Source organism: Pongo abelii, chromosome 13 (assembly GCF_028885655.2).
Source record: "Pongo abelii isolate AG06213 chromosome 13, NHGRI_mPonAbe1-v2.0_pri, whole genome shotgun sequence".
Classification (NCBI taxonomy): domain Eukaryota; kingdom Metazoa; phylum Chordata; class Mammalia; order Primates; family Hominidae; genus Pongo; species Pongo abelii.
Genome location: NC_071998.2, coordinates 107,591,371 through 107,613,699, shown reverse-complemented (window position 1 = coordinate 107,613,699; position 22,329 = coordinate 107,591,371). Strand labels below are relative to the sequence as shown.

At 41.7% G+C, this 22,329-nt stretch overlaps 1 protein-coding gene across 1 annotated transcript in view; it reads right to left on the bottom strand.

Annotated features, from left to right (window-relative positions):
* Nucleotides 1–2,241: 2,241 nt before the first annotated feature.
* The window catches only part of PAPPA (pappalysin 1), a 248,661-nt gene continuing 228,573 nt past the window's right edge, over nucleotides 2,242–22,329 (bottom strand). The window contains exons 21-22 of the mRNA XM_024252110.3: nucleotides 22,055–22,153; nucleotides 2,242–8,046 (exon numbers count right to left, since the gene is read on the bottom strand). Of these exons, the coding sequence (XP_024107878.3) occupies nucleotides 7,939–8,046; nucleotides 22,055–22,153 (207 nt within the window). The 3' untranslated portion in view covers nucleotides 2,242–7,938. The remainder of the gene's footprint in view (nucleotides 8,047–22,054; nucleotides 22,154–22,329) is intronic.

Here is a 22,329-nt window from a genome sequence, read left to right as displayed (position 1 = left end):
TCTAAATATTTTTCAGCAGCTCTGCACTGCTGTTAAGATAGAGCCCCAAATCCTTTGTATGGCTCTTAGTGACTTCTCCATCCTCTAGTTGGGCCACTGATACCCTTTCTACTGTCTAAACACATTGTTTTTTTTTCAGTTCTTTGAAAGAGTCACACTTTTTCTTACTTAGAAGGATGCACCTGCTGGTTCCATTTGCTTAAACATGCCACCTGCTTTTTCTCATTGCCAATTCCTTCTGTCTCTGAAAAGGTCAGTGCCTTGCCCAAGTCACAGGGCGGACAGCACTTGAACTTGGTTTCTCCCATTGCTAACTCATGCTTCTGTACCGCACCACTATTTCTCACCTTAAACATCATTCCTTTAGAGTTTAAAGCATTTACTCAAAGAAGCAAGGGTTCTTATGGGTTGAAAGTTAGAGTCTGTGCTTTTGTCCAAACTTTTTATTTCTGGTGTTAAAGGTTAAGAACTGAATAGATTTACTAATGCCAGTGCAGCATAATAGAGTGCCCCCTCCAAATTTTTTAAACTTAAACATTATTTTTTTTTGGATAGACAAACTCCAAAACTTGCATTATAAATATAAATGAATCAAAATACTGAATATTTCTGCCTACTTTGAGGTGAAAAAGAAATAATTTCCCATTTGACAGATTAATAAAGTCCAGTGAGCTCTGCATTACTCTGTGTGTGTGTGTGTGTGTGTGTGTGTGTGTGTATGTGCATGTGTGTGTGTGTATGTATGTGTGTGTGTTTAGGGCTGGAGAAAGATGGAAGAAGATACTGGGATTAAGATCTTTCATCTTGCAGTAGGAAGCTCTTTGCCCCATGACTTTTTGTCTCTTCAGACAAAACCAAGGAATATAAAAAGCCACATTAAAACTCTCATCTTTTAATCTTTCTGTTTGAGAAATATTTGCCTCTTTTCAGGAGTCTATTGTCTAAATGTTGTTTCAGTCTTCACATTGAATATAACTGTGTAAAATATTTTTCTTTTGTCAATTATTTTACTTTGAAAATAACCAGTTATCTGGAAGAATTTAGCAATGACTTTTTTTTTTCTTTTTTAGTAGTCTCCCTCATGTTTCTCCATGAGTTATATTTTTAGAGTCCAAAAAAAAGCCACCCACTATGAGTAGTTCTTGACTTCCCTATCCCTGCCCTTATATACAATTCACATTGATGTTCCCACACAGCCTTTTTGTGAAAAATTCAAAATGTAGTTATCAGCAGATAAACACATATTTTGACCTGCCTTATGGTGGTACTGCCAGCTAGCAGCTCAGTGGACAGTGCTAATAAATTTACTCCATAAAATGCCTGTGCAAGCTTTTGAATGATTCATGCATTTTGTTTTTATTATCTTATAAAATAAGTAGATATCAGAAAAATTAGTGTATTATTACTTGTCATAAGTAATTCTGGTCTGATACTACTCATAATGAGATAATATAATATGTTCAGCACTGTTCTAAACACTTTGCATATTTATCTCATTTAATTCTAGCAAAAACCTTATGAAATACTTTTATTATTTCCATATCACATATGGCAAAACTAAATCTTAAAGCCATTAAATAATTTTCTAAAAGTCTCATAGCTACTACCTGGTGATAAGATGAACAATGGGATACACTAGACAGATTGAAAGCAGCAATATTTCAGTTCCAGCTGCAGGCTTATTTTCACATATATAAAATTATATATGTGTGTGTGTGTGTGTGGATATATATATATATAAAATGACATTTTAATACCAGAAGAAGAGTAAGAAAGAGTTAATCTTAAAAGATAGAACTCCACAAGAATGAACAATTGACCCCACATTTTGCCTTAGGCAAATGAAAACTTAGTTATGAACTAGCTCTGATCCACAGCTTAGCACTTGGGAACCACGGCAGTGGTTTGTGTCTTTGGACCATACCAGCGTTTACATCTGGAAGTATATTATTAAAGGCTGTGTGCAAAAGGCAATATATAACCAAGAGTGATGTATGCTTTAGCTCCCCAGAACTTTCTTATAACATGTAGGAAAGTTTTTCAGTTATTGCATATGCAAAATTAGATACTTTCAGGAATTAATTTTGTAGAGGAATAGATATATATTGGATAAAATCTTGTGCTATCATTGATTGTCTAATTCCAGGCCCCAGGGCTCTCTCTGTGTTAGTGTGTATATATGACAGCCCTTTATCAATCATTCCGCAAGAGACAAAAACCACACAACAACACACTGAAGCATACAAGCTATTATATATTTTCATAATATAGAACTTTAAAGTATAGTAATCAACAGTGGCAAAATATTTCTGTCTCTGACATTATTATTTGTGAGATCCAACCTGTAATTGAGATCAGAGAAAACAGTATGGGAAAACAAATCCATGAGAACAGGATAAAAATATCATGAACAGCAAAATATGTCTGAGTATTTAAAACTGTATAGAAAAAATAAATTAGATGAACAATTGTGTAAATATAAATTAAAAAAGATGACATTCTTAATAAATAAAGTTTACTATTTACATTTTTATATATTGCCAAGAGATTTAACTTAGATCCATAAAAACACATAAACAGAAAAAAAAATAGGAGCAGCAAATTTATGCGCGTGAGGTACAGAAAAAGGATTGGAATTGTGTTTAGTTTTTGGTGTTTAGATTGTTTTCTTTGTGTCTTTTTTCTTTTTTTTTTTCTTTTTTACAATAGGCCAGTAGAATTCTTATGAGAACAGCTTTTAAGCACTTCAATGGAGTGTCATTTTTTTGGTAGCTTCCAGAAGGTGCCAAACAGATTTCAACATCATATTAATTAGAAATACCCATAATAATTATAACAATAATAAAAAGGTATAATATGGTACATAAATATGGAAGAGCAGTTTGTAATATGAATACATTTTCTCTAGACGAGATCACAGTTTTATTTTGTAAATATTACATTTAAGTATATATATACACACATATATGTACAACTATATATACATGTGCATATATATGTAAATTTATATTTATATGTAATATCTTTATATAGATAGATATCTGCGGACAGGTTATTGATTATAGAGACCCAAGAAAGCAACTCAATAATTGTTCAAAGTTTTCCTCACTGACTGCTGGTGTGTAGTTTAAGAAGCCCCCATTTGTTTGCACTCAGAATGCCTTATCTTCTTTTAGTGGAACACTTGATGTGGAATTTTAAGTCTGAGAAGTGAGGTGCCTTCTGAAGAAGAGATTTTAGAGACTCCTTTCCTCTATAAGTTGGAAATGACCAGAAGTCTTAAGTAGACGAGAGTTAGCTGACTTTGACATTGTAGGACATAATCAGCTTTTAACCAAATTATGGAACTGGTAAAGGGTAAGATCAAATAAAATATTCTCCAATACAGGTCTCTCTTTTAAGGTGGACTACAATTCAGGAGCTCCGGCTTTATTCCTTGACATACCAAAAAAGCACTCCCTGTCTTTCTGAAAAGGCCGATGGGCCTGTGCATTCTTGAATAATAACCCATGGACTTTGTGTCAAGCGTTGGCTCTCACAGCCCACCTAAAACCTCAGGGCCTCAAAATCTCCTGCCCTCCCACTGTGAGGTAGGTATATAGTATTATCCCCATTTTGCAGCTAGAGGAACTGATGCAAATGTAGAGGCAATTGGATAACTTGTTCAAGATCACTGAGCAAACTGCTGCCTGGAGTCAAAAATTCTAAGTTCTGTACAATAGGGACATAATTTCTCTTTTGGCTATTATACATTTCTTTTAAAAAGCAAGTGATTGGTAGGAATTTGGCAAAAGTTGAATAAATTACAAGAACAGGCTTTTATTCATTTGCTATTTGGTTTTTATGTTTGTTTGTTGTTTACTTGGTTGATTTGTTTCTCAAAACTCACTGGGATTACCTGTCTGTCATGTAGCAGCTTTTTAAAAAACTGAACTGTGCAGTGTGGTTCTGAGTGCAGTCTTTATAAAGCCCAGTGCTGTACTGGTAAATATAAACATTTTATAACGTGAAAAGCACAACGACACAATATGTCCCCTTAATATCTGGAAAAACCAATATAAGCCCTCCCACTCCCTACTACCACTGATTGCCACCAAACAAATAAACAAAATGCCCACCCCACCCAACAACAACAATAACACATCAAGGGGGAAAATGTCATATTTCCTGGACCTACCACAATGTACAGAAAATAACAGACAGTGTTATCAAATCCCACTCTATGTCTTCTAGGGAAATGTTTATGTTTGTGTCTACCTACTGAGTCTGTAGAATAAACAATTTCCTTTAGGAAACATAAAAATAGGTTTTTTATTCTTAGTTTTTAATCATGCATTTTTATTTCCTTTTAATCTCTTTGTCTTCTATTAATCTCTATCTGTACAGCTTTGTCACCACTTTTTTTTTATTTTCTCACTTGAAGTAGTTCCAGAAAAAAACACAAAACCTCAAAACTGTTAACTTGACCTTATAATTTCCTTCCTTCCTTTCTTTCTTTCTTTCTTTCTTTTTCTTTCTTTCTTTCTTTCACACAGGTAAGACCTATAACAAATTGACAATTACAACCAAGTTAAATCGAACCTGGAAGGGAGGTAGCTGAAATCTGTCTCAAAGAATTATTTTTAACAAATAGTATTTAAGCATTGGCCAAGATGGGAATAAGACCAAGAGAACCGTCTAGGCAGTGACTCAATGTGTTGAAGCCAGGAGTGGCAGCTGATACCCTGCATTTTCAAAGCCCTGCCATCTATGACCATTAATCTTTCCCTTCCTTAACACCCCAATTCACCATCAAAACTCATTTCCCAAAGACTGTATTTCCTTAAAAGGTTGTTGGCACAGAATCTGGGGGAAATGCAAATCCTTTGGGTAGGTAGTTAAGATTGTGGCTTGGAAAAGCTTCCCTAAATAGGGCTTAGAGAACTGTTCACCTCATCTTTTATATTTTGCTGCTAACAATCTAATACTTCAGATGCAGAACCTTCAGTGTTTTAGGGCTTTGAGCCGCTGACAAACAATAGTGCATCAGAGCTGCTTCTCAGTGCTCTGGTCACCTAAACAGAAGATGACTGAAGGAATGAAATGACAAGTTAATTCCCAGGAAGAAAATGAAACTGGGAACAAATGCATTGCCCAAATTGAGCTGACCCTCCTCCACTAAGGTTTGAAAAGACCCTATTAAAGATACCTTCCATGTGGGCACGAGGTTGGCCACCAATCAAGTAGCCTCTTTTGCCTGATATCCTTGGCAAATATAAATTTGTTAGCAACAGATCTGAATGAAAGAGACTGAGTGGGTCTTGATTCAGAAGAGCTGAATTCACTCTGTGAGTCTGAAGATACAAGTCAGCCTCCAGGAATCTTTGCTTAGCTGGATAGTGTAAGAATAGATAATGATGGGGGAGTGAAGATAGAAAGAGGATAAGGACTGATTTGAGGGAAGCTGGTAAGGTTCTTCTGTGGCTCCTGAAATCACATCATTAGTAATGTCATCTTTGGGTCTTCAGAGCTTTTTGTATTACCTATGGGTATAATTAAGCAACTGGGAGGGTTGATACTGTTACACTTCTTAGCTTGTACCTTCTAAGTTAACACCACACAGGCTGATAACTCAGGGCAAAAGAGAGGCCTGGAGAGTTGGCAAGAGTGCGAAGATACTGGAGAGGGGTTCAAAATAGGAGCGATTCTTCTAATACTATTCTTATTTCTTGCTAATAATTGGTCCTTGTAATTATAGTGAAGTAATGGTCTGGATATAAATGAGATATGGTTTTGTGAGGAAGAAACACAGAGGATTATTCTTAACAATTGTGGCAGCCTTGCCAATATGGAACCCAATTTCAGAGTTTGTGAAATGGTATGCGTCTCATAAACTATCTCAGCACTGCATCAGTATTTGTGGGCACCTGTGCCAAAAGCACCTTGACATGTTTCTTAATGTAATTGGCCAGAGATGGCCAATAGATGTCTTCTCAAGTGTTTTTGATCACCAGGTCAGTGCTATTGGGAGTGATATAATATGGTATGGTGGTTCCTAAAGTTACTTTTGGTCTCTCTCTTTTTTTTTTTTTTTTTTTAGAAAAGGGCTATGATAGATTAACAACACCTGCCTTGGATGCAGGAATTAGGTGGGGCTGCACATGTGCATGGTATTTTCTATCCCTACGCTAGGTTTTGTTTCTGTTGGCTGTCTTCACTAGACTTGAGATGACTTGATTTACAGTAATCCCTATGTGATATAACTAGTCTAGACCTTCCCTTCTCCTCAATTCCCAGCTCCAGGTTTCAGAAAGTATGTCACACTCAACCCTTCTCTCCAGTTCATCCTGTATTAATTTCTTCCCATATTAATTCAAAGGGAGTGGACAGGTCCCTGGCTGAAAAGAAACAAAGAGATCCCCAAAGTGGTGGGGGCTTCCACGTGCAATTGACTAATTTTCACTTAACTTTTGGAGGCTAGACATGGGAGAGAGAAAAGCACTGCCCAGTCACAGGTATGGAAGGGAGTACTGGTAGCTGGAAAAACCATATAGAAAACATGATGACCATGTTGAGTTGTTGGTGCTGAGGCTGTGAACTCTTTGGCTTCCTTCTGAGGGCCCTCTCGAGAACAATCTGTACTGTTCTTATAAAAGATTCTTTCTCCCAGAATTATATCTCCTCAGAGCAACAGCGAGTTTCTCAGGATCAAAGCCTACTCTAGCCTGAAGGGCTAGGAAGATTAGGATAAGCATACTAATCCAAGAGTCTCGACAATTCCAATAGTCTCTGGATGGCTCCAACATCATAGAAATTTAACACTGTTCTACTTGTTTACAAAATCTAACACTGGCTTAGACATTCTGGACTTTCAGTGAGGGTTCCAGCATCTGATGTCCCTCAACTCCTTTCCAGGGTGAGAGGCCCACTTACCAGAAACTTAACTTCTCACCAAGTGGACCCATGAGGGTTTTTCTCTTGCAGAAGGGCCAAAAAGTGAGGAGCTATGGAAAAATGTGGGTCACTTTTAAGGCAGACTGTTTGGTTGTGTGGAATTTTTCCTAACCTAGTTCTACCATCTTGGATTATTCAATGTATAGGATAGAGCAGCAGGAAAAGTAGCAGCAAATGTGGTCCCAAGGCAAGATTTGGGGGAACAGGTAAGTCCTAGAGGGATATTATGACCTCAAGCCTCAAGCAAGGGGCTGATATAATACCTTGACATTGCAATCCTAAGCCATTCTCAGATTGGCCTCGAACCCTGGAGTTGGGGTAAAATCCCCCATGGCAGCAGAAGAATTGGGGCGCTTTGCATACCTTATAATCTTTACCTCTTCCTAGGTCCTAGTTCCCTAGAAGGTAGGTGATCACAGACTATTTCACTTCCAATCCCAAAGGACTGCACAATTGTGCATGTCCTACATATTCTGAGCCTCAGGGTGTGAACTATCTTGACATCTCCACACTTAGTCTTAGCAGTTTCTGCAAATTTCTTTCTCCCAAGGATAGTGTTGGCTAGGAGCTTGGGAAAGAAAAGATTGAGTTTATTCCAGTCTCTCTCTGCTCATCTCCAGAACTGCCCTCACACGGATGTTTGTATGGGTGTGTATGCATGCATGTGTACTAAACACAGATGGGCACACTCTAGATATAGAACATGTTTCTTGCTGTGGTTGTGTGACAAATGGCTAGAATTTTAGGAGGCTCTGGGACTGCACACTGTATATGCAATCCATCTCAGACTTTGGGATGGGAATCCATTTCATCATCCAGCATGGCGAAACTTGGTTCATTCGCCCCAATGTGAGTCCTTCCTGGGTAAAATTAAAGGCAGACCGGTTGGGTGCTAAGGATCCCTGGTGTGGAGAGGCCATTCCGTTGAGCAGCTGACTGTGAAATCAATACCAAAGGGATGCGGGTCCTGGCGTTGGGAATTCTCTGACAACTCCTTGTTCTTCCTTAGCCATGGCTGTATCCCCGGAGGTCTTTCCGGCTGTGTTCTTGGGCCTGGGGGTCCCGACAAGCACAGTCACCTTGTAGGTCACAGGACATAGGGAATGGGGTGACCTGCAGAAAGAAGAAGTGAATCAGGTGATTTGGTCTGAAGCAGTAATGATCAGAAAGGCAGTGCAGGGCAGGGATACAATCACTGGATTTGAGGAGCAGAAGGTTCACGTTATGGCTCTGCTTCTTGCTATCCTGGTGATAACTTTTATCGAGCGCACCATGATCATAATCACAGCAGTTTTCATTTGCAGAGGCACTTGCTATGGGTCAGGCATTTGCTATGGGGTAAGGCAATGTACTCAGTGATTTCCAAACAAGAAAACAATTTTGACAACTCTGTAAGACAGATGCTGCAACAGTCACCCTTTTATTGATGGGGAAACTGAAGCTCAGAAAGGAATAAGAATTTGCCAAAAGTAATAATAAGTGTCAAGTCTGGTATTTAAAGTAAAACAAACTACGTATCTCTGAGCCTCAGGTCCCTATGTAGAGCTGATATAAGACCCACTTTGTATTTTAAACTATAGGAGCTGAGTAAAATCATGGGTGGAAAATTGTAGTGCACTATAGCAAAGTTGATTAATAGAACTGCGTAATGGAATATCTGATGTATAAGTGATCAAGTGAAAGAAAGGATGTGGAAGTGTCTTTTGAGAAAACATAAGTCTCTGCACATATTGGTCACTTTGACTTTAGTAGGCAATGATGAAAACAAAAAGCATGTCTCAGGGAAGCTAGACCACCTTCTGGGAGGCTTGGAATCTTGAGTAGGGAATAGATCGCATGGAGGTTTTGCACCAAATTTGAAGGACCTGGGAAGCAGATTTTAGCATATGAACAAGTGGGAGGACTGAGTTCAGTACAGTTGCCAGTTCGTTCCTTCATGTGCTCTGTGACCTTGGCCAGCTTTCCTTTCTGCAAACTGATAGGAAGAGCCCAACAGAGCAAGTGTCTTCCTCATCCAGGAGATAATCTATCTTTCCAAAGAGCACAGTGCAGTCCCTGCTTGAGTCCCCACCTGAACTAACGCAAGTAGATTTCACCTCATTGCATCATGACATTTGCATATAACTTTCCCCAGAGAGTCTCCCATCTGCGCAGATGGATTTAATGACTTCATTTGCCTCCTGCCTGGGCAGGGTCTCCAAGTGGTCACATAGTCTCAGAGAGAATCTTTGTTTCTATCCCTCTCTCTCAGGTACTTGTGGACTCATTCTCAATGTCTACCTCTTCTTTTTTCTCTGCCTCTTTGACCTCTTTCCCTCCCTCCCAACCTCTCTCCATCCTGAAATTTTGCAATAATTTAAAATGTAGAATGGAACATCAGAAAGATTTAAGTATACGCCCAGCTCTCTCATCTACTTGAGATGTGACCTTGAACATGTGACAATTTCTCTGAGTCTCAATGAACTCATTCATTTAATGGGAAAAATAAAAGTGTAGACGTCCTGAGGTTGTGGTAAGGAATACATGAAATAACTCATGAAAACACCTCACACAGTGCTTGACATATGCTAAGTGCTCAATTATTCTGTCTCTTTCTCTCTCCCGCTCCCTCTCCTTTATTTTTTTGGTCTATCCTTCCACCAATTCTGTGGCCCATAAGGCAGGGACCAGGTCAATCTTGTTTATTCCTGTTTTCACAGCCCCTAAGCCACAGAGTGAATACATTTGTATTCATTGCTCCATCTCTCTCTGACTCTTTGTACTTATGGCTACCACAAGTCTTTTGTTTCTCTTTTTTCAATTTAAATTCATAAGTGCTTGATGCTGTGGTAAGCATTTCCACAGTCCCTTTTTCCAAGCAGCACCTCTCTTCTTGCTCACAGCTACTTGCTGTTCTCTGTTTAGGACATTTACTTTCCATCCTCTGTGACTTTGTGGAATACATCTAGGATATTCCATCTAGAATCTAGAATATTTGCCCCTATTCATTTTATCTTGAAGAGAAGCACAGAATATTAGAACTAGAAGTGACATAGAGAGAAAACCCCCCAGTCCAAACAGGGAAACTGAGGGCAAAGCCAAGTCAAAATCCAGCCACTGGGGTAGAGTGTGGACAGTACTATCATGAAAGCCAAAAGGTTCGGGTTGGGATCCTTGTTTGCTTCATACTCGCTGAACGATTTTGGGAAAATCCCTCCACTGTCATGATCTTTCGTTCTACATCTATGAAAGGAGGATTTTTAAAATACCATATTTCATATTGCATTTTTTGTGAGGAGCAAGCAAGAAGAAACATACAAAAGCCCCAGCATATGGCCTAACACCTTGGAGATGCTCAGTGCCGAATACATATATGCTGAATCAAATTTCTCCCTCACTCGTATTTCACCATCTTTCCTGCCTATTGTCCCCCACCTCCCACCTTCCACACTTGAACAATCTCCTTGTCCTTAACTCCCCCATGCTTTATCCATCCCCGTCTCCTACCCTTGCTCTCATTCTATCATTAGCATGATCCAGTTACCTCTAATGTCTTCTCTAAAATTCTCTCTGTAACACTTCCCCATTGAGCTCAAACACCCATTAGGGATGGTTTCACGTCTGCTTTATCTTTTGTGCTTTCTGCCGCACCTCCCTCAAGGCAAACATTCAAAAAATTATATGTCTTAGAATAAAATCCAAAGTCCTTACCACAAGTTCAAGGCCTTGCATGATCTGATTTCTACATAATTCTCAGATCTTACATGGTTTCCTTCTCCTCCTCACCCTCAGTGGCTTCTTTATTTATTGGTTCCCCATATACTCTGTTTTCCTACTTTTGTGTCGTTAGCCAGTAATGGTCCTCCACTCCGACTGCTCTTCCCTGGCCAGCTCTTTTTCATTGTCCAGGTCTTTTCTCAGGTATCACTACCTCCCTCAGTAGTCTGACCAAAGATATTAGGTTGGTGCAAAAATAACTGTGGTTTTTGCCATTGAAAGTAATGGTAAAAACGGCAATTACTTTTGCACCAACCTAATAGCACCATCGCCTTCATACCATATCACAGCATCTTATTTTTACACCCTTCTGATACTGAATTACTTCTTTACTTGGATGTCAGCGTACTCTGGGCAGGGACCATGACTGTTATTGAACTCAGTCTTTATGCATTCAATGACCCATGAATGAATGAACAAATGAATGCATGAATATGCGGGCAGAATACAAGTCAGGGAGCCTCCACTTTTACAGTCAGTTGCTGGGTGACTTTAGACAAGTTACTTCCCTTCTCTGAGCTTCAGTTTCCCTACCTATAATAAGAGTTGATTTTCATAGATTCTAACTTCTCATCTGGCTGAAAATCCTTCTCAGTCTGAGAAAGGTAGAAGGCAAAGACCTGGCCAGAAAGGACCTTGAACCATAGAATTTCTTCACAAACCCTTTCTTGAATGCTCCCCTTCCTGCCCTCCCCAGTTCAATCAATCAACTTCTCCAAAATGGTTGGCTGGCAAGGCCTTGCCACCAGTTTGCTTCTCAGGCCGGTCTCGGCACTCTGGCTATGCTGGGGTGGTGTCACCTTTTTCTTCCTTCCCCAGGCCAGTCTGGGCAGTTTCAGCACTTCCGAAATAAACACTGAAGGAAACTCAATCAGAATATGACAAAGCCTAGGAGGGTTGGTCTCAGGAGGCCTATCCAGAGCCTCCTTGTCTCCACTACATGCTTGTAAGTAATATGTTGTAGACTTTACGCAGAAACTGTATGACTTTCAGCAAGTCCCTGGCATCTTGTGGACTTCAGCCTCCCCATCTGTAAGACAAGAGTCTTTATCAAGACCTCGCAGGGCTCTAGTGAGGAGTCAATGAAGTCATGTCAGGTCCAGTCCAGCTCTCAGAGTGCCCAATGTAGAGGAGACACATGGTGTTTTCTTCCCTCCTCTTGCCTCTTTGTGAACTGCCTATTCAGAGCCTCCTCTGTTACAAGCTTCCTCACTGATCACAGATATAAAGCTGAGAAGAAAAGGGTGGAGATTTTCAGGTACTGCTAGGTCTAACCTGGAAAGGACTTGGGGACACCTGTTCATGCAGGCTCAAGCGGTGAATACCATTGTACACACACTAGTGATTCCAAAGGGCCTTCCACATGCCAGATGATTTCTATATGCTAGCTCTCTGACTCTGCACCACCTTGGGAGACTATCATTATTAGCTACCCATCTTGCAGATGAGAAAATAGAGGCTTCAGAATGTTTAAAGCAAAACTAACCTGTCTCAGGCCTCAGTACCAGTCAGTGAGTTGATGATGCAGGATTCCAAACCCCACTTCAAACACTTGAGAGCTTTTCAGCAAGTGAGAGTAAAAAGAAGTGGGGGAAAAAAGGTATTTTCTTCATAACCTGAAAAGGCTGACTGCTGCTTTGTCTTTTTAATCACCAGTAACCTTTATCCTTATTATGTGCCTGGCACTGAGCTAAACTCAATGTGCATCATTATCTTACTCACTCTGCCCAGCAATGCTAAGAGGTAACTATTCTTACTATCTCCACTTTACATCTTAAAAGAAACTAAGATGCAAAGAGATGAGTCAGTGGGCTGGCAGGTGGCCTGGCACTCCTCAGCACCATGCCCCAGGAGGACGGCAGAGCAGGAGTCAGGGTCCTCTCTTCACAGACAAAGAAACTGAGGCATGGAGAGAAGAATCACATCTTGATAAAATCAGAGCTCTGAGCCCAACTGCCAGATTCCCTGACTCCCCAAGCAGCTCCCCACCTTCTCCCCCAGGCGGCCTCCCAAGAAAACCTACCACCCACAGCATGAACACCATGGTGGCCAGTTTACATTTGGGGATTCTCAGCACCATGTGGCTAGGCTGTCCCATAAATGGCTTGGCCACCCACTCTGGGATTCTGTTAGCAAGCCAGGTCCATGATTAAGGGCCAGGATTCTCTCCTGTTTTCACTCGGGGCTAGAGATGGTGCTCCGGCACATGGGTTCTCCCTCTGGGTGAGCTGCTGAGGCTGACACCTCCATCTGTGAATGTGAGTGGCTCAGGAATGCAGCTCAGGCAACTGTACCACAAGGCCCTGGCTGCAGATCCTGTCTAGAGCTGAGAGACATGCAGGGGCTGGAGTCTGACTCAGACTCCACAGGGAGGTAACTAGCAGAGCATGGTGGGGGTGCCGGTTGGGGAGGGACAAGAGTCATGTTGTGCTGATGGTCAGAGAGCTTTGACTGTGTCTCCTGCTGGCTGGGGGGTGGGGGGGCCACATCACTGGCAGGTCACTTCACCTGGTTGAGTCTTAGGGTCTTCACAGTGCTGATGGAAAGATTTCATGAGGACCAAGTAGATAAAGGCATGATGCCAAGGACGAGGATTCCCCTGTAAGTTTCTTAAAGGTAGGATGGATACAGTACCTGGCATAAAACATGGAACAGTTAATGTATACGAAGCTTGTTTAAATGAAGATGAAGTGGTCATGTGGATAAATGGAGGATAAAGTGGAGAAAATATGGGTAAATTGGAGGAAAGCACTGGCCTAGAGGAGAAAAAGACACGTTTGAGTCTTTGCCCTGTTGCTGACTTTCGTGTATGCTATCAGGCAAGTTACTTCCCTTTTCTGGGCTTCAGTTTCTCTATCTGTAAAAAGGAGGTACTAACAGTCCTACCACACAGAAGTATGTTGGGTAAAGTATGAAATGCAAGTAAAGCACTTAGCATAATGCATGGCATAAAATATGGGCTCGATAAATGATGATGCTAGTGGTGATGGTGGTGATGGTTTTGACAGTGAGGTAATGATGATGATGGTGGTGGTCATAAGGTAATAACGTTGATAATGGTGCTGATAAGTTTTTGGGAGAGAAGGGCTGGATTCCATCATAGGACCAAGCTAAAATGAGTGTCTACTTCATCCATAAGGAAAAAGTCAGGGCTACATTCCAAAGCGGGGGGCAGGGGGAGGCAGAGGGTTTAATAACATTCTAGAAGCCAGTAATTTTTGAACATGGAAGAGTTAGTCTAGTGTGCTTAGTCATCTGCTTGTTGTCTCTTACTAATCCTCCAAGTTAAGCATATCTACTCCCTCTTCCAAAAGGCCTTCTGGGATTCCCTAGATTGGCTCAGTGCTTCAAATCCTCCTGAATACCCCCACTGGCCTCTGGATAAAGTTCAATCTCCCTGGCTTGGGTGATAAAAGCCTTGCTTATCTATCTAGGCTCATCTTTTATCCCTTTTCCCCTTGCACCATGTTCTGGGCATAATCAGGGAATTATAATTTCCTTAACACTTTCCCTGGTGTCTGGGCCTTTGCACAGGCTGTTCCTCTGGCCAAAGCTATCCTTTTCCCTCCCACCCCTATCTCTGGTCCTCCCTTACTCCTTTCATCTGGGAAATACCTTCTGGACCTTTCATGTATTGCCTTTGCTGTTGCCTTCTCTAGGAAACTTTGCTGACCTCCTGACTTGCTGTGTCTCCATGAGTACTTGCTATACTCTAAATGTCTGGCTACTCATCCATAAGACATGAACTCACTGCAGCTGTGACCAGGTTCTTGCTCATGGCCTAGTACAGTATCTATCACACAGCAGGTACTACCCTAAATTCACTCATGCAAAAAGTATTTATTTGTGGGTGTTGAGTACCTACTATTGGACAGGAAACAATGAGGTACACTGGAAATTTGAATATATCAATAAAACAAGAAGCACATTCTTATCCTCATTAATTCTGCATTCTAGCATCAAGAGGGGTAGGGGTCATCTGATCATAAATAATAAATATATTTTATAGTGTGTGCCAGGGTGATAAGTATTAGGGAAGAAAGAAAGAAAAAAAAAAACAGAAGGCAAAGCAAATGAGTGTGGGAGTGCGAGGGGTGACGTGGGGTGGGTGGTCAGAGTTGGACTCATTGAGAACATGGCACTTGGGCAAAGACTTGAAAGAGGTGAAGGAGTGAGTCAGTCAAGAGGATGAATAGAAGAGGGTTCTCAGCCAAAGAAATTGCCAGTGGCACAGTGACAAATGCTGTAAAGTAGAAGGATGCCTGAGCTGAACTAAGGACAGCAAGGGGTCCAGAATGCCAGAGGTGAATAAGAAAAGGCATAGACAGTGGGAAGGGGGCAAAGTCAGAGAAGCAATGTGGGTGGGCAAAGCACCCACATTTTCCCAAGAGCTTTGTAGGCATTGGGAAAACTTTGGTTTTCACTCCAAGTAAAATGGGAAGGAACTGTATGTCTTTGCATTGAGGTGTGATATGATCTGACTTGATTTAAAAGGCCTATTCTGCAAGGTCAGGAGTTCAAGACCAGCCTGAGCAATATGGTGAAACCCCGTCTCTACTAAAAATACAAAAATTAGCCAGGTGTGGTGGTGTGTGCCTGTAATCCCAGCTACTCAGGAGGCTGAGGCAGGAGAATTGCTTGAACATGGGAGGCGGAGGTTGCAGTGAGCCAAGATTATGCCACTGCACTCCAGCCTGGGCAACAGAGTGAGACTCTGTTTAAAAAAAAAAAAAAAAAAGATTATTCTGGCTGCTGGGTCAAGAAGAGACACTGATGTACATCCCCAAGTCAGCTACCCAACATCCAGCCCTTGGTCAATATAGGTTATCACCCACTCTGCTAAGAAGGTTGCTCTCCGTGAAATGATGTTGATTATTTTTCCATATCTTACAGAATCACTAGCCTTCTTAGACCAATGACCAATGTGCTACATGTTGGGTATAATGTCTTTTCTTAAGAAACCATGTTCTCATTTAGGTAGGGTTTAAGATTTAGTAAATCTGTCATTTAGCAAATATTGCAGCCAGCCCTACACATAGTTGCATGAATTGGGTGCACCATCCTGTGCTGAGATGTGTTTCTGGGATTAACCTCTTCTTATTCTCTGTAGGTCTCAGTCTTAACTAGCCTTCAACTTCCTGCTCAATGACCAACTCATCCAGGAAGCCATGTGAAGAGTCCTTAGGCACATTTTTAGAAAGCTTGTTATGTTGAGTTATTAGACAGGAATCTAATTCAAATATCAAAACAAACATAAAAACCCAAAGTGAGTCTGGCCTACCCAACGTCACAGAGTTAATGAGTCACAGAACCGGGACTATACCCTAACTCCCCAGACATCTAAAAGAATCACTCTCTTAGCAGCCATCTGAAACATGACCATAACTAGTGTTCCAGGCCACCACACCTTAGAAAGCTTTGGTATGTTGAATGTGTTAAGGTTGTTTCCCTTTTCTCCCTCACACCCCAACACATGCTTACTTAGAATGATTCCAGTTATAAATTGAAATTTTTTTGTCATGAAGGGAAACCATTGGAGCAACCATTCTGGAAATCTGCTTTGTATTTGAGGCTCCTCAAGGCTCCAACAGGAAAATAATAAACTGACATCCTGAAAGGCTGAGTCCTGCCCCTTCCTGTCTGCCTCACGCTGCAGGCAGGTGTCTGGGTGGGAAATTGGACACCCCTGTCAGACAGAGTTTCCTGCACCGTCTTGCTCTTGTCTGCCAGCCGGGCCCAGGTCACCCCATAAGGCGGATGTGGGGAACAGCTGGTGTCTGTACAGACAAATAAGGGAAGGAGAATGAAGGGAGCAGACAGTCATCATACTGGGCCAAGGCATCATGGAGGCCCTAGCCCTGGGAACCGGGAAGAAGTTTAGGTGGAAAACTGGCAAGAAGGAAGTCTGGGAGAAGATGCTGAGTGCTTAACTCTGGGCCTGGAGTTCATACCAAGAACTCTGTTACTGGAGGTCTATGAAGCAAGAAGATCACCCACAAGGGGCAGGACAAGATGCTTGGGCAAGACACAAGCCCGCTGCAAAAGGATGTTCCAAGGGGTTAGAGGCAGGTGCTGTGCAGCTTGAATTCTCTTGGTTTGCATCTTAGCTTTACCACTTGCTAACTGTGTGAATTTAACCCTTCTAAGCCCCAGTTTCATCATCTATAAAATGAGGATTAAAAAGATAACACCTAGGGCTGGCCATGGCAGCTCACATCTGTGATCCCAGCACTTTGGGAGGCTGAGGCTGGAGGATCACTGGAGCCCAGGAGTTCAAGACCCGTCTGGGCAATACGGGAAGACCGCTTTCTCTACAAAAAAATATGAAAATTAGCATGGTGTGGTGGTGTGTGTCTGTAGGTCCAGCTATTTGGAAGGCTGAGGTGGAAAGATCATTTGAGCTTATTAGGAGGTTGAGGCTGAAGTGAGCCACTCCAGAGTAGGTAACAGAGTGAGGCTTCATCTCAAAAGAAAAAGAAAAAAGAACAACATCTACAACAGGGTTATTGTGCTGACGAAATGAAATGACATGTAAAGCAAAGCAATAACTCTTAGCTATTACCATTTGTTCAGTTAGGAAATCCTAAATCCCAAACATAGCTCTGTCACCTTGTACAAATTATTCCATATCCCTCAACCTCAATGTTCTACTTGGCTGAATTATTCTGGAGTTTAAGTGAGATGACATGCACAGAGATCCAGCCCACAGCAAAGCACATATTAAGTGCTCAGTTAACTGAATTCCTGTGATTTAGGAAGGTGCTTGAAACTCACCCAGGAGTGAGTTTCTCTGAGCGCTAGCCTGGGTGTGTAAGGGAAGGGATTGTCTCTTGATATGGGACTGGGGCTGAGGGGACAAGTGGGACCTAAACAGGTCCAGCAGGTAAGGGCAGAGGCATGAAAGGAAAGTAACCTCTCTCCTTCTCTGAGAGGCTTCCTACGGTGGAAGATGGAAACAAAAACCAGAACTTTCTTCTGTCCTGTGGATGCCCAGGGGAAACTCCTGTCTGGGCTGCCAGGGATGTCAGGGATGGTGGGAAGGCTGGGAGACTTATCTTCCCCCCACCCCATCTTTGCTGCTACTGGGAAAAGCTGCTCTCCTCTTTGCCAAGGTTCCCTGGCAGTCTGGGCTCATGGTGAAATGTCTCCAACCAGAACGGGGAGGGTCACGCCAAGGTGTGCCAAGGACACAGGCACCCTGCATGCTTTCTTCTTCTGAAACTCAGCACCATGCAGGAGAAAAAGCAGAACTTTTGAGTCAGATAGAACTGGGTTCAAAATTGGGCTTCCCCACTCATTTGCCAAGTGAACTTGGGCAAGTCCCATATGTACTCTAAGCCCAGACTGGTTCATCTGTGTGATGGGAATAAGAATAGCGACCTCTCTGTGTTGACAAGAGGATTAAAGAGGATAACAGAGGCCAAGTGTCTGGCAGAGTGTCTGAAATATGCAATAGTTCACTTAGGGAAGTCTTGTGTTCTTATTTATTTTCTCCATCTAGCACCACCTTTAAGCCAGTCTACTGCAGGGAGTAGTTGGGGGTGTCCAAGAAAGAGGAGAAAAAGTTTCAAGAAGTTGGAGTTCCCTTAAAAGTCAAACTGGGAAATCTAAATTGTAGGAAGTGTGACTTTAATTTGAGACACTTTTCTTTTCCAGAAGTCAGACTTCTAGGAATCTTGCATCCGAAAAGCCCCAAGCACCTGTCCACAACTGAAATAATGATGGCAAAGTCCTATCTGCCATAAAGGAGGCCCTTAGTCTCTCTAATCCATACTTCATGTACAGTTTTAAGAGACCTTTCCCCTTCTACCCCCAACCATTATTCACCTCCACCAGGAAGACTCTGTTCCCTCTTCAGATCTCCATGTAAATGTCCCTTCCTCAGAGAAGCTTTCTCGGACCTTCATGCTGTTCTCCATAAAATCTCACACATTCTCATCATTGCCTCTTCCACAAAAGTAATTAAATGTAATAGTTGTGTGGCTCCCTGCTTAATAGCAGGCTCATCTAATAGACTACAAGTTTCACAAGGGCAGAAATACTGTCCACAACCTGGTCTGGTGCTGAGCACACAGAGATCCTCAATGGAGATTCACCTCATTGGATGAAGGCAGCTTGGCCATCTGCATTCTGCACCCTCAGCCAACAAGAAGAAACAAGAATTTAAAGTGGAAGAAGAGGATTTCTTAACACAAAAAGCCTAACTACATTTATAATGTAGGTAGACAAGGTGGAAAAAACAGTGTGAAATGCATTCAGAGCTAGCAAAGAACTGGTTCTGGGGTTCCTTAGTGAAGAGTCTGTGCTTACCTTGGGGCCTGGGAGTCTGAAATTGCTGCACTGGAACTGAGTATGGGAACAGAGGCCAAAATGGTGGCTTGGTGTTCACATATATGTGTATGGTAAAGTTACTATAATAATTTGGAATCTGGTCAGGTGTGGTGGCTCATGCCTGTAATCCCAGCACTTTGGGAGGGCAAGGTGGGTGGATCATGAGGTCAGAGAACTTTCCAAAATGGATTCCTCTCTCTACAGAGTGCATTGTGGGAATATGAAGTCACGAGATTGAGGTTCAGGTGCAGATTCCAAATTATTATTTATTTATTTATTTATTTTGAGATGGAGTCTCGTTTTGTCACCCAGGCTGGAGTACAGTGGCACGATATAGGCTCACCGCAACCTCTGCCTCCCAGGTTGAAGCGATTCTCCTGCCTCAGCCTCCCAAGTAGCTGGGTTTACAGCTGCCCACCACCACACCCGGCTAATTTTTGTATTTTTAGTAGAGACGGGGTTTCACCATCTTGGCCAGGCTGGTCTCATGACTTCATATTCCCACAATGCACTCTGTAGAGGGAGGAATCCATTTTGGAAAGTTCTCTGTCAAAAAATCAGCTTCATATTTTATATTTTAGTACCTAAGTTACAATAGATAGGAACGTTATTTTAAACAGAGCTGCTCTTTCTCCAACCGTTGGTGTCAGACGGAGCCATAATTCTGTAAAAACTTCTATTTCAAATACAAACTTCATCGTCCATTCACGTTCAAAGGTGGCTGACTCCGATGAAAGAAAATAGATAATATTGTTCACTATATTCATTTGGAAACAGGTATCAAGAGCCTTAAATATGCTTACATCCCTCCCTTGGCATTCCAATTGTAAGAATCAACTATAAAGAAATAATTAGAGCTATAAAAGTATTTTATGTGCAAAGATGCTCATGAGCATCATTTTAGTTAAAATTATAAGAAAAAAGAAATAATCCAAAAGTTAAAAATGAAAGTTGAAGTAAATGGTTACATAAATTAGCATACATCACAGCCATATAATAAACAACAATGCAGTAAAAAATACAGCTGAGAATTTTTTATACTACTATCAGATTTTTTTAAAATTTTGAGACAGGGTCTCACCCTACTGCCTAGGCTGGAGTGCAGTGGTATGATCATGGCTCATTGCAGCCTCGACCTCTCTGAGCTCAAGTGGTCCTTCTGCTTCAGCTTCCCAAGTAGCTGGGACTACAGACCTGTGCCTCCATACCTGGCTACTTTATTATTATTATTACTATTATTATTATTATTATTATTATTATTTTATTATGTGTAGAGACAAGGGTCTGCCTGTGTTGCTCTGGCTGGTCTCCAACTCCTGGTCCCAAGTGATTCACCCATCTTGGCCTCCCAAAGTGCTGGAATTACAAGCGTGAGCCACTGTGCTCAGCGCAAATAATTCTTGTGTCTAAGATTTCCTGTGCTAAGTAAACAAAACTAAGCAAAACAAGATTGCAAGCTAGAAAGGCAGTGATATATACACAGACGACAAAAATACCCTCACACTTACTTAACAAAATACACAGAATAAAATACACCAAAATAAAAAGCAGTGTTTTCTGTGGGTTTTAAGATAAAAAGTGAATTCTTTTGTTTTCTTCTTTCTGAATTTTCCAGTATGCATTATTTCATAATTAGAAAAAAAGATAAAATTCCTTAACAGAAAATGAATTTTATTTTCCTCTACTTAAGCAAAAATTGTACGTCTTCAGTGTCCTATCAAAAATCAAAACTAAACCGAAACCAAAGAAGGGTAGGCATGCTGAAAACTGTTGCCCACCTGGGACTGACTGATCCTGGACAATCTCAGAAATTTTATTCCTCAACCAAAAGATTCAGTAACAGCCATCCGATTAGAATGTGTTCCTTGGGTCTTGTCCCATTTGTTCCTGTATTTTGGGTCAGAGATTCTTTCTTGAAGAAACCAACTCTCCTAAGGATGTTGCAAAATAATGGGACTGGGATTGGAATCCAAGAACCTCACTCTTTCTGTCATTCACTTTTGTCACCTGGGACAAATCATTCCTCTTTTATGGGCCTCAGTGCCCCTATTAATAAAATGAAATGTTTGGGCCAAGATAGTCATAGAGGGCTCTTTAGGCATGACTGACTATGATTCTTTGCTTTTCCTGTCTCAGAAACTCAGTTCCCCCTTCTTTAAAATGACACAGATGAAATGATCTTTCAGCTCTGATTGCAGATGAATATAAAAATAGAAATAGTTTTCCATTAACTCATTCATCACAAGAATGCTTCTCAGCCCAGGCTGGCAGGGTTACCACCTCCCTCCCAACCCTTGGCTGGGGCTCCTCACTCTGGTCTCAGCGGCAGTTGGAGAAAAATGGAGGTGGCCACTTTTCTGTGAGGGGTTAACGTGCATCTATCGAATGTTTTTCTTTGGTTTACTATAAACACTTGAATCACTCCTGGGTGTGTCCTGATATAAAGAAAAAAAACCATGACCATGACCATCTTTCTCTAGTTCTACAGGTATGACCAACAAGATAGATAGATAATAAAATGCTCAAAGACTGTAAATGACCTCATTAGGGATGTACTATTTTCTCTTTCCTAGACTTCAGCCCTACTCCCTAAAAATGTGTGTTCTCGCTGGGATTTTACATGCCAGTCTCCTGCTCCAGACACCGTTCTTTTGACCACCTCCTCACCCCTTCCTCTTATCCTTCAAGTTTCAGTGCAGATGCCTCTTGCTCTGCAGTGCCTTCTCTGACCCCTTGCCTAGCCCCCCAAGCACTTTGTCCTTCCTTTCCGAAAGTACGTATTGCAGTTTTATTATCTGCTTCCGTACCCAATTCTAAGCTTTGAGAACCACATCTGTAAAAATCAGCCAGGGCCAGCCCATGATATTAGTTCAACTACTGACCAAAAGAATAAAAAAAAAAAAATGAAATAAAGCGTGTGGACAGTGCTGGCACAGTTAGGACAAGGGTTGTCCAGCCATGTAGGAGTGATCCTGGCCCCACAAGCTGGAGAAGCGGGCAGGAGGCAGCTGCGGAGGAGTGCACACTGGCCTACCTTTTTGGTCTTCACTGTGGAGGTGCAGCAATCCCCGCCGTCATAGTTGCAAAAGGCTCGGTTGTTGATGGCATCACAATAATTGTCTCCCATGAAGGGCTGGAAAGGGAGAGAGAAGCAGGAAATGAGGCCTTGTTAGCATCCTGGAGTGAGTGGGAGCTGACGTCTGCAGTCCTTCGGGTGTCTGTCATCTTTTCACAGCCTTCCACGATTAGCTGGCCAGGCTTCACAACCCCAACACCCCCTTGGATAAGTTATCACCTCTACCATTCATA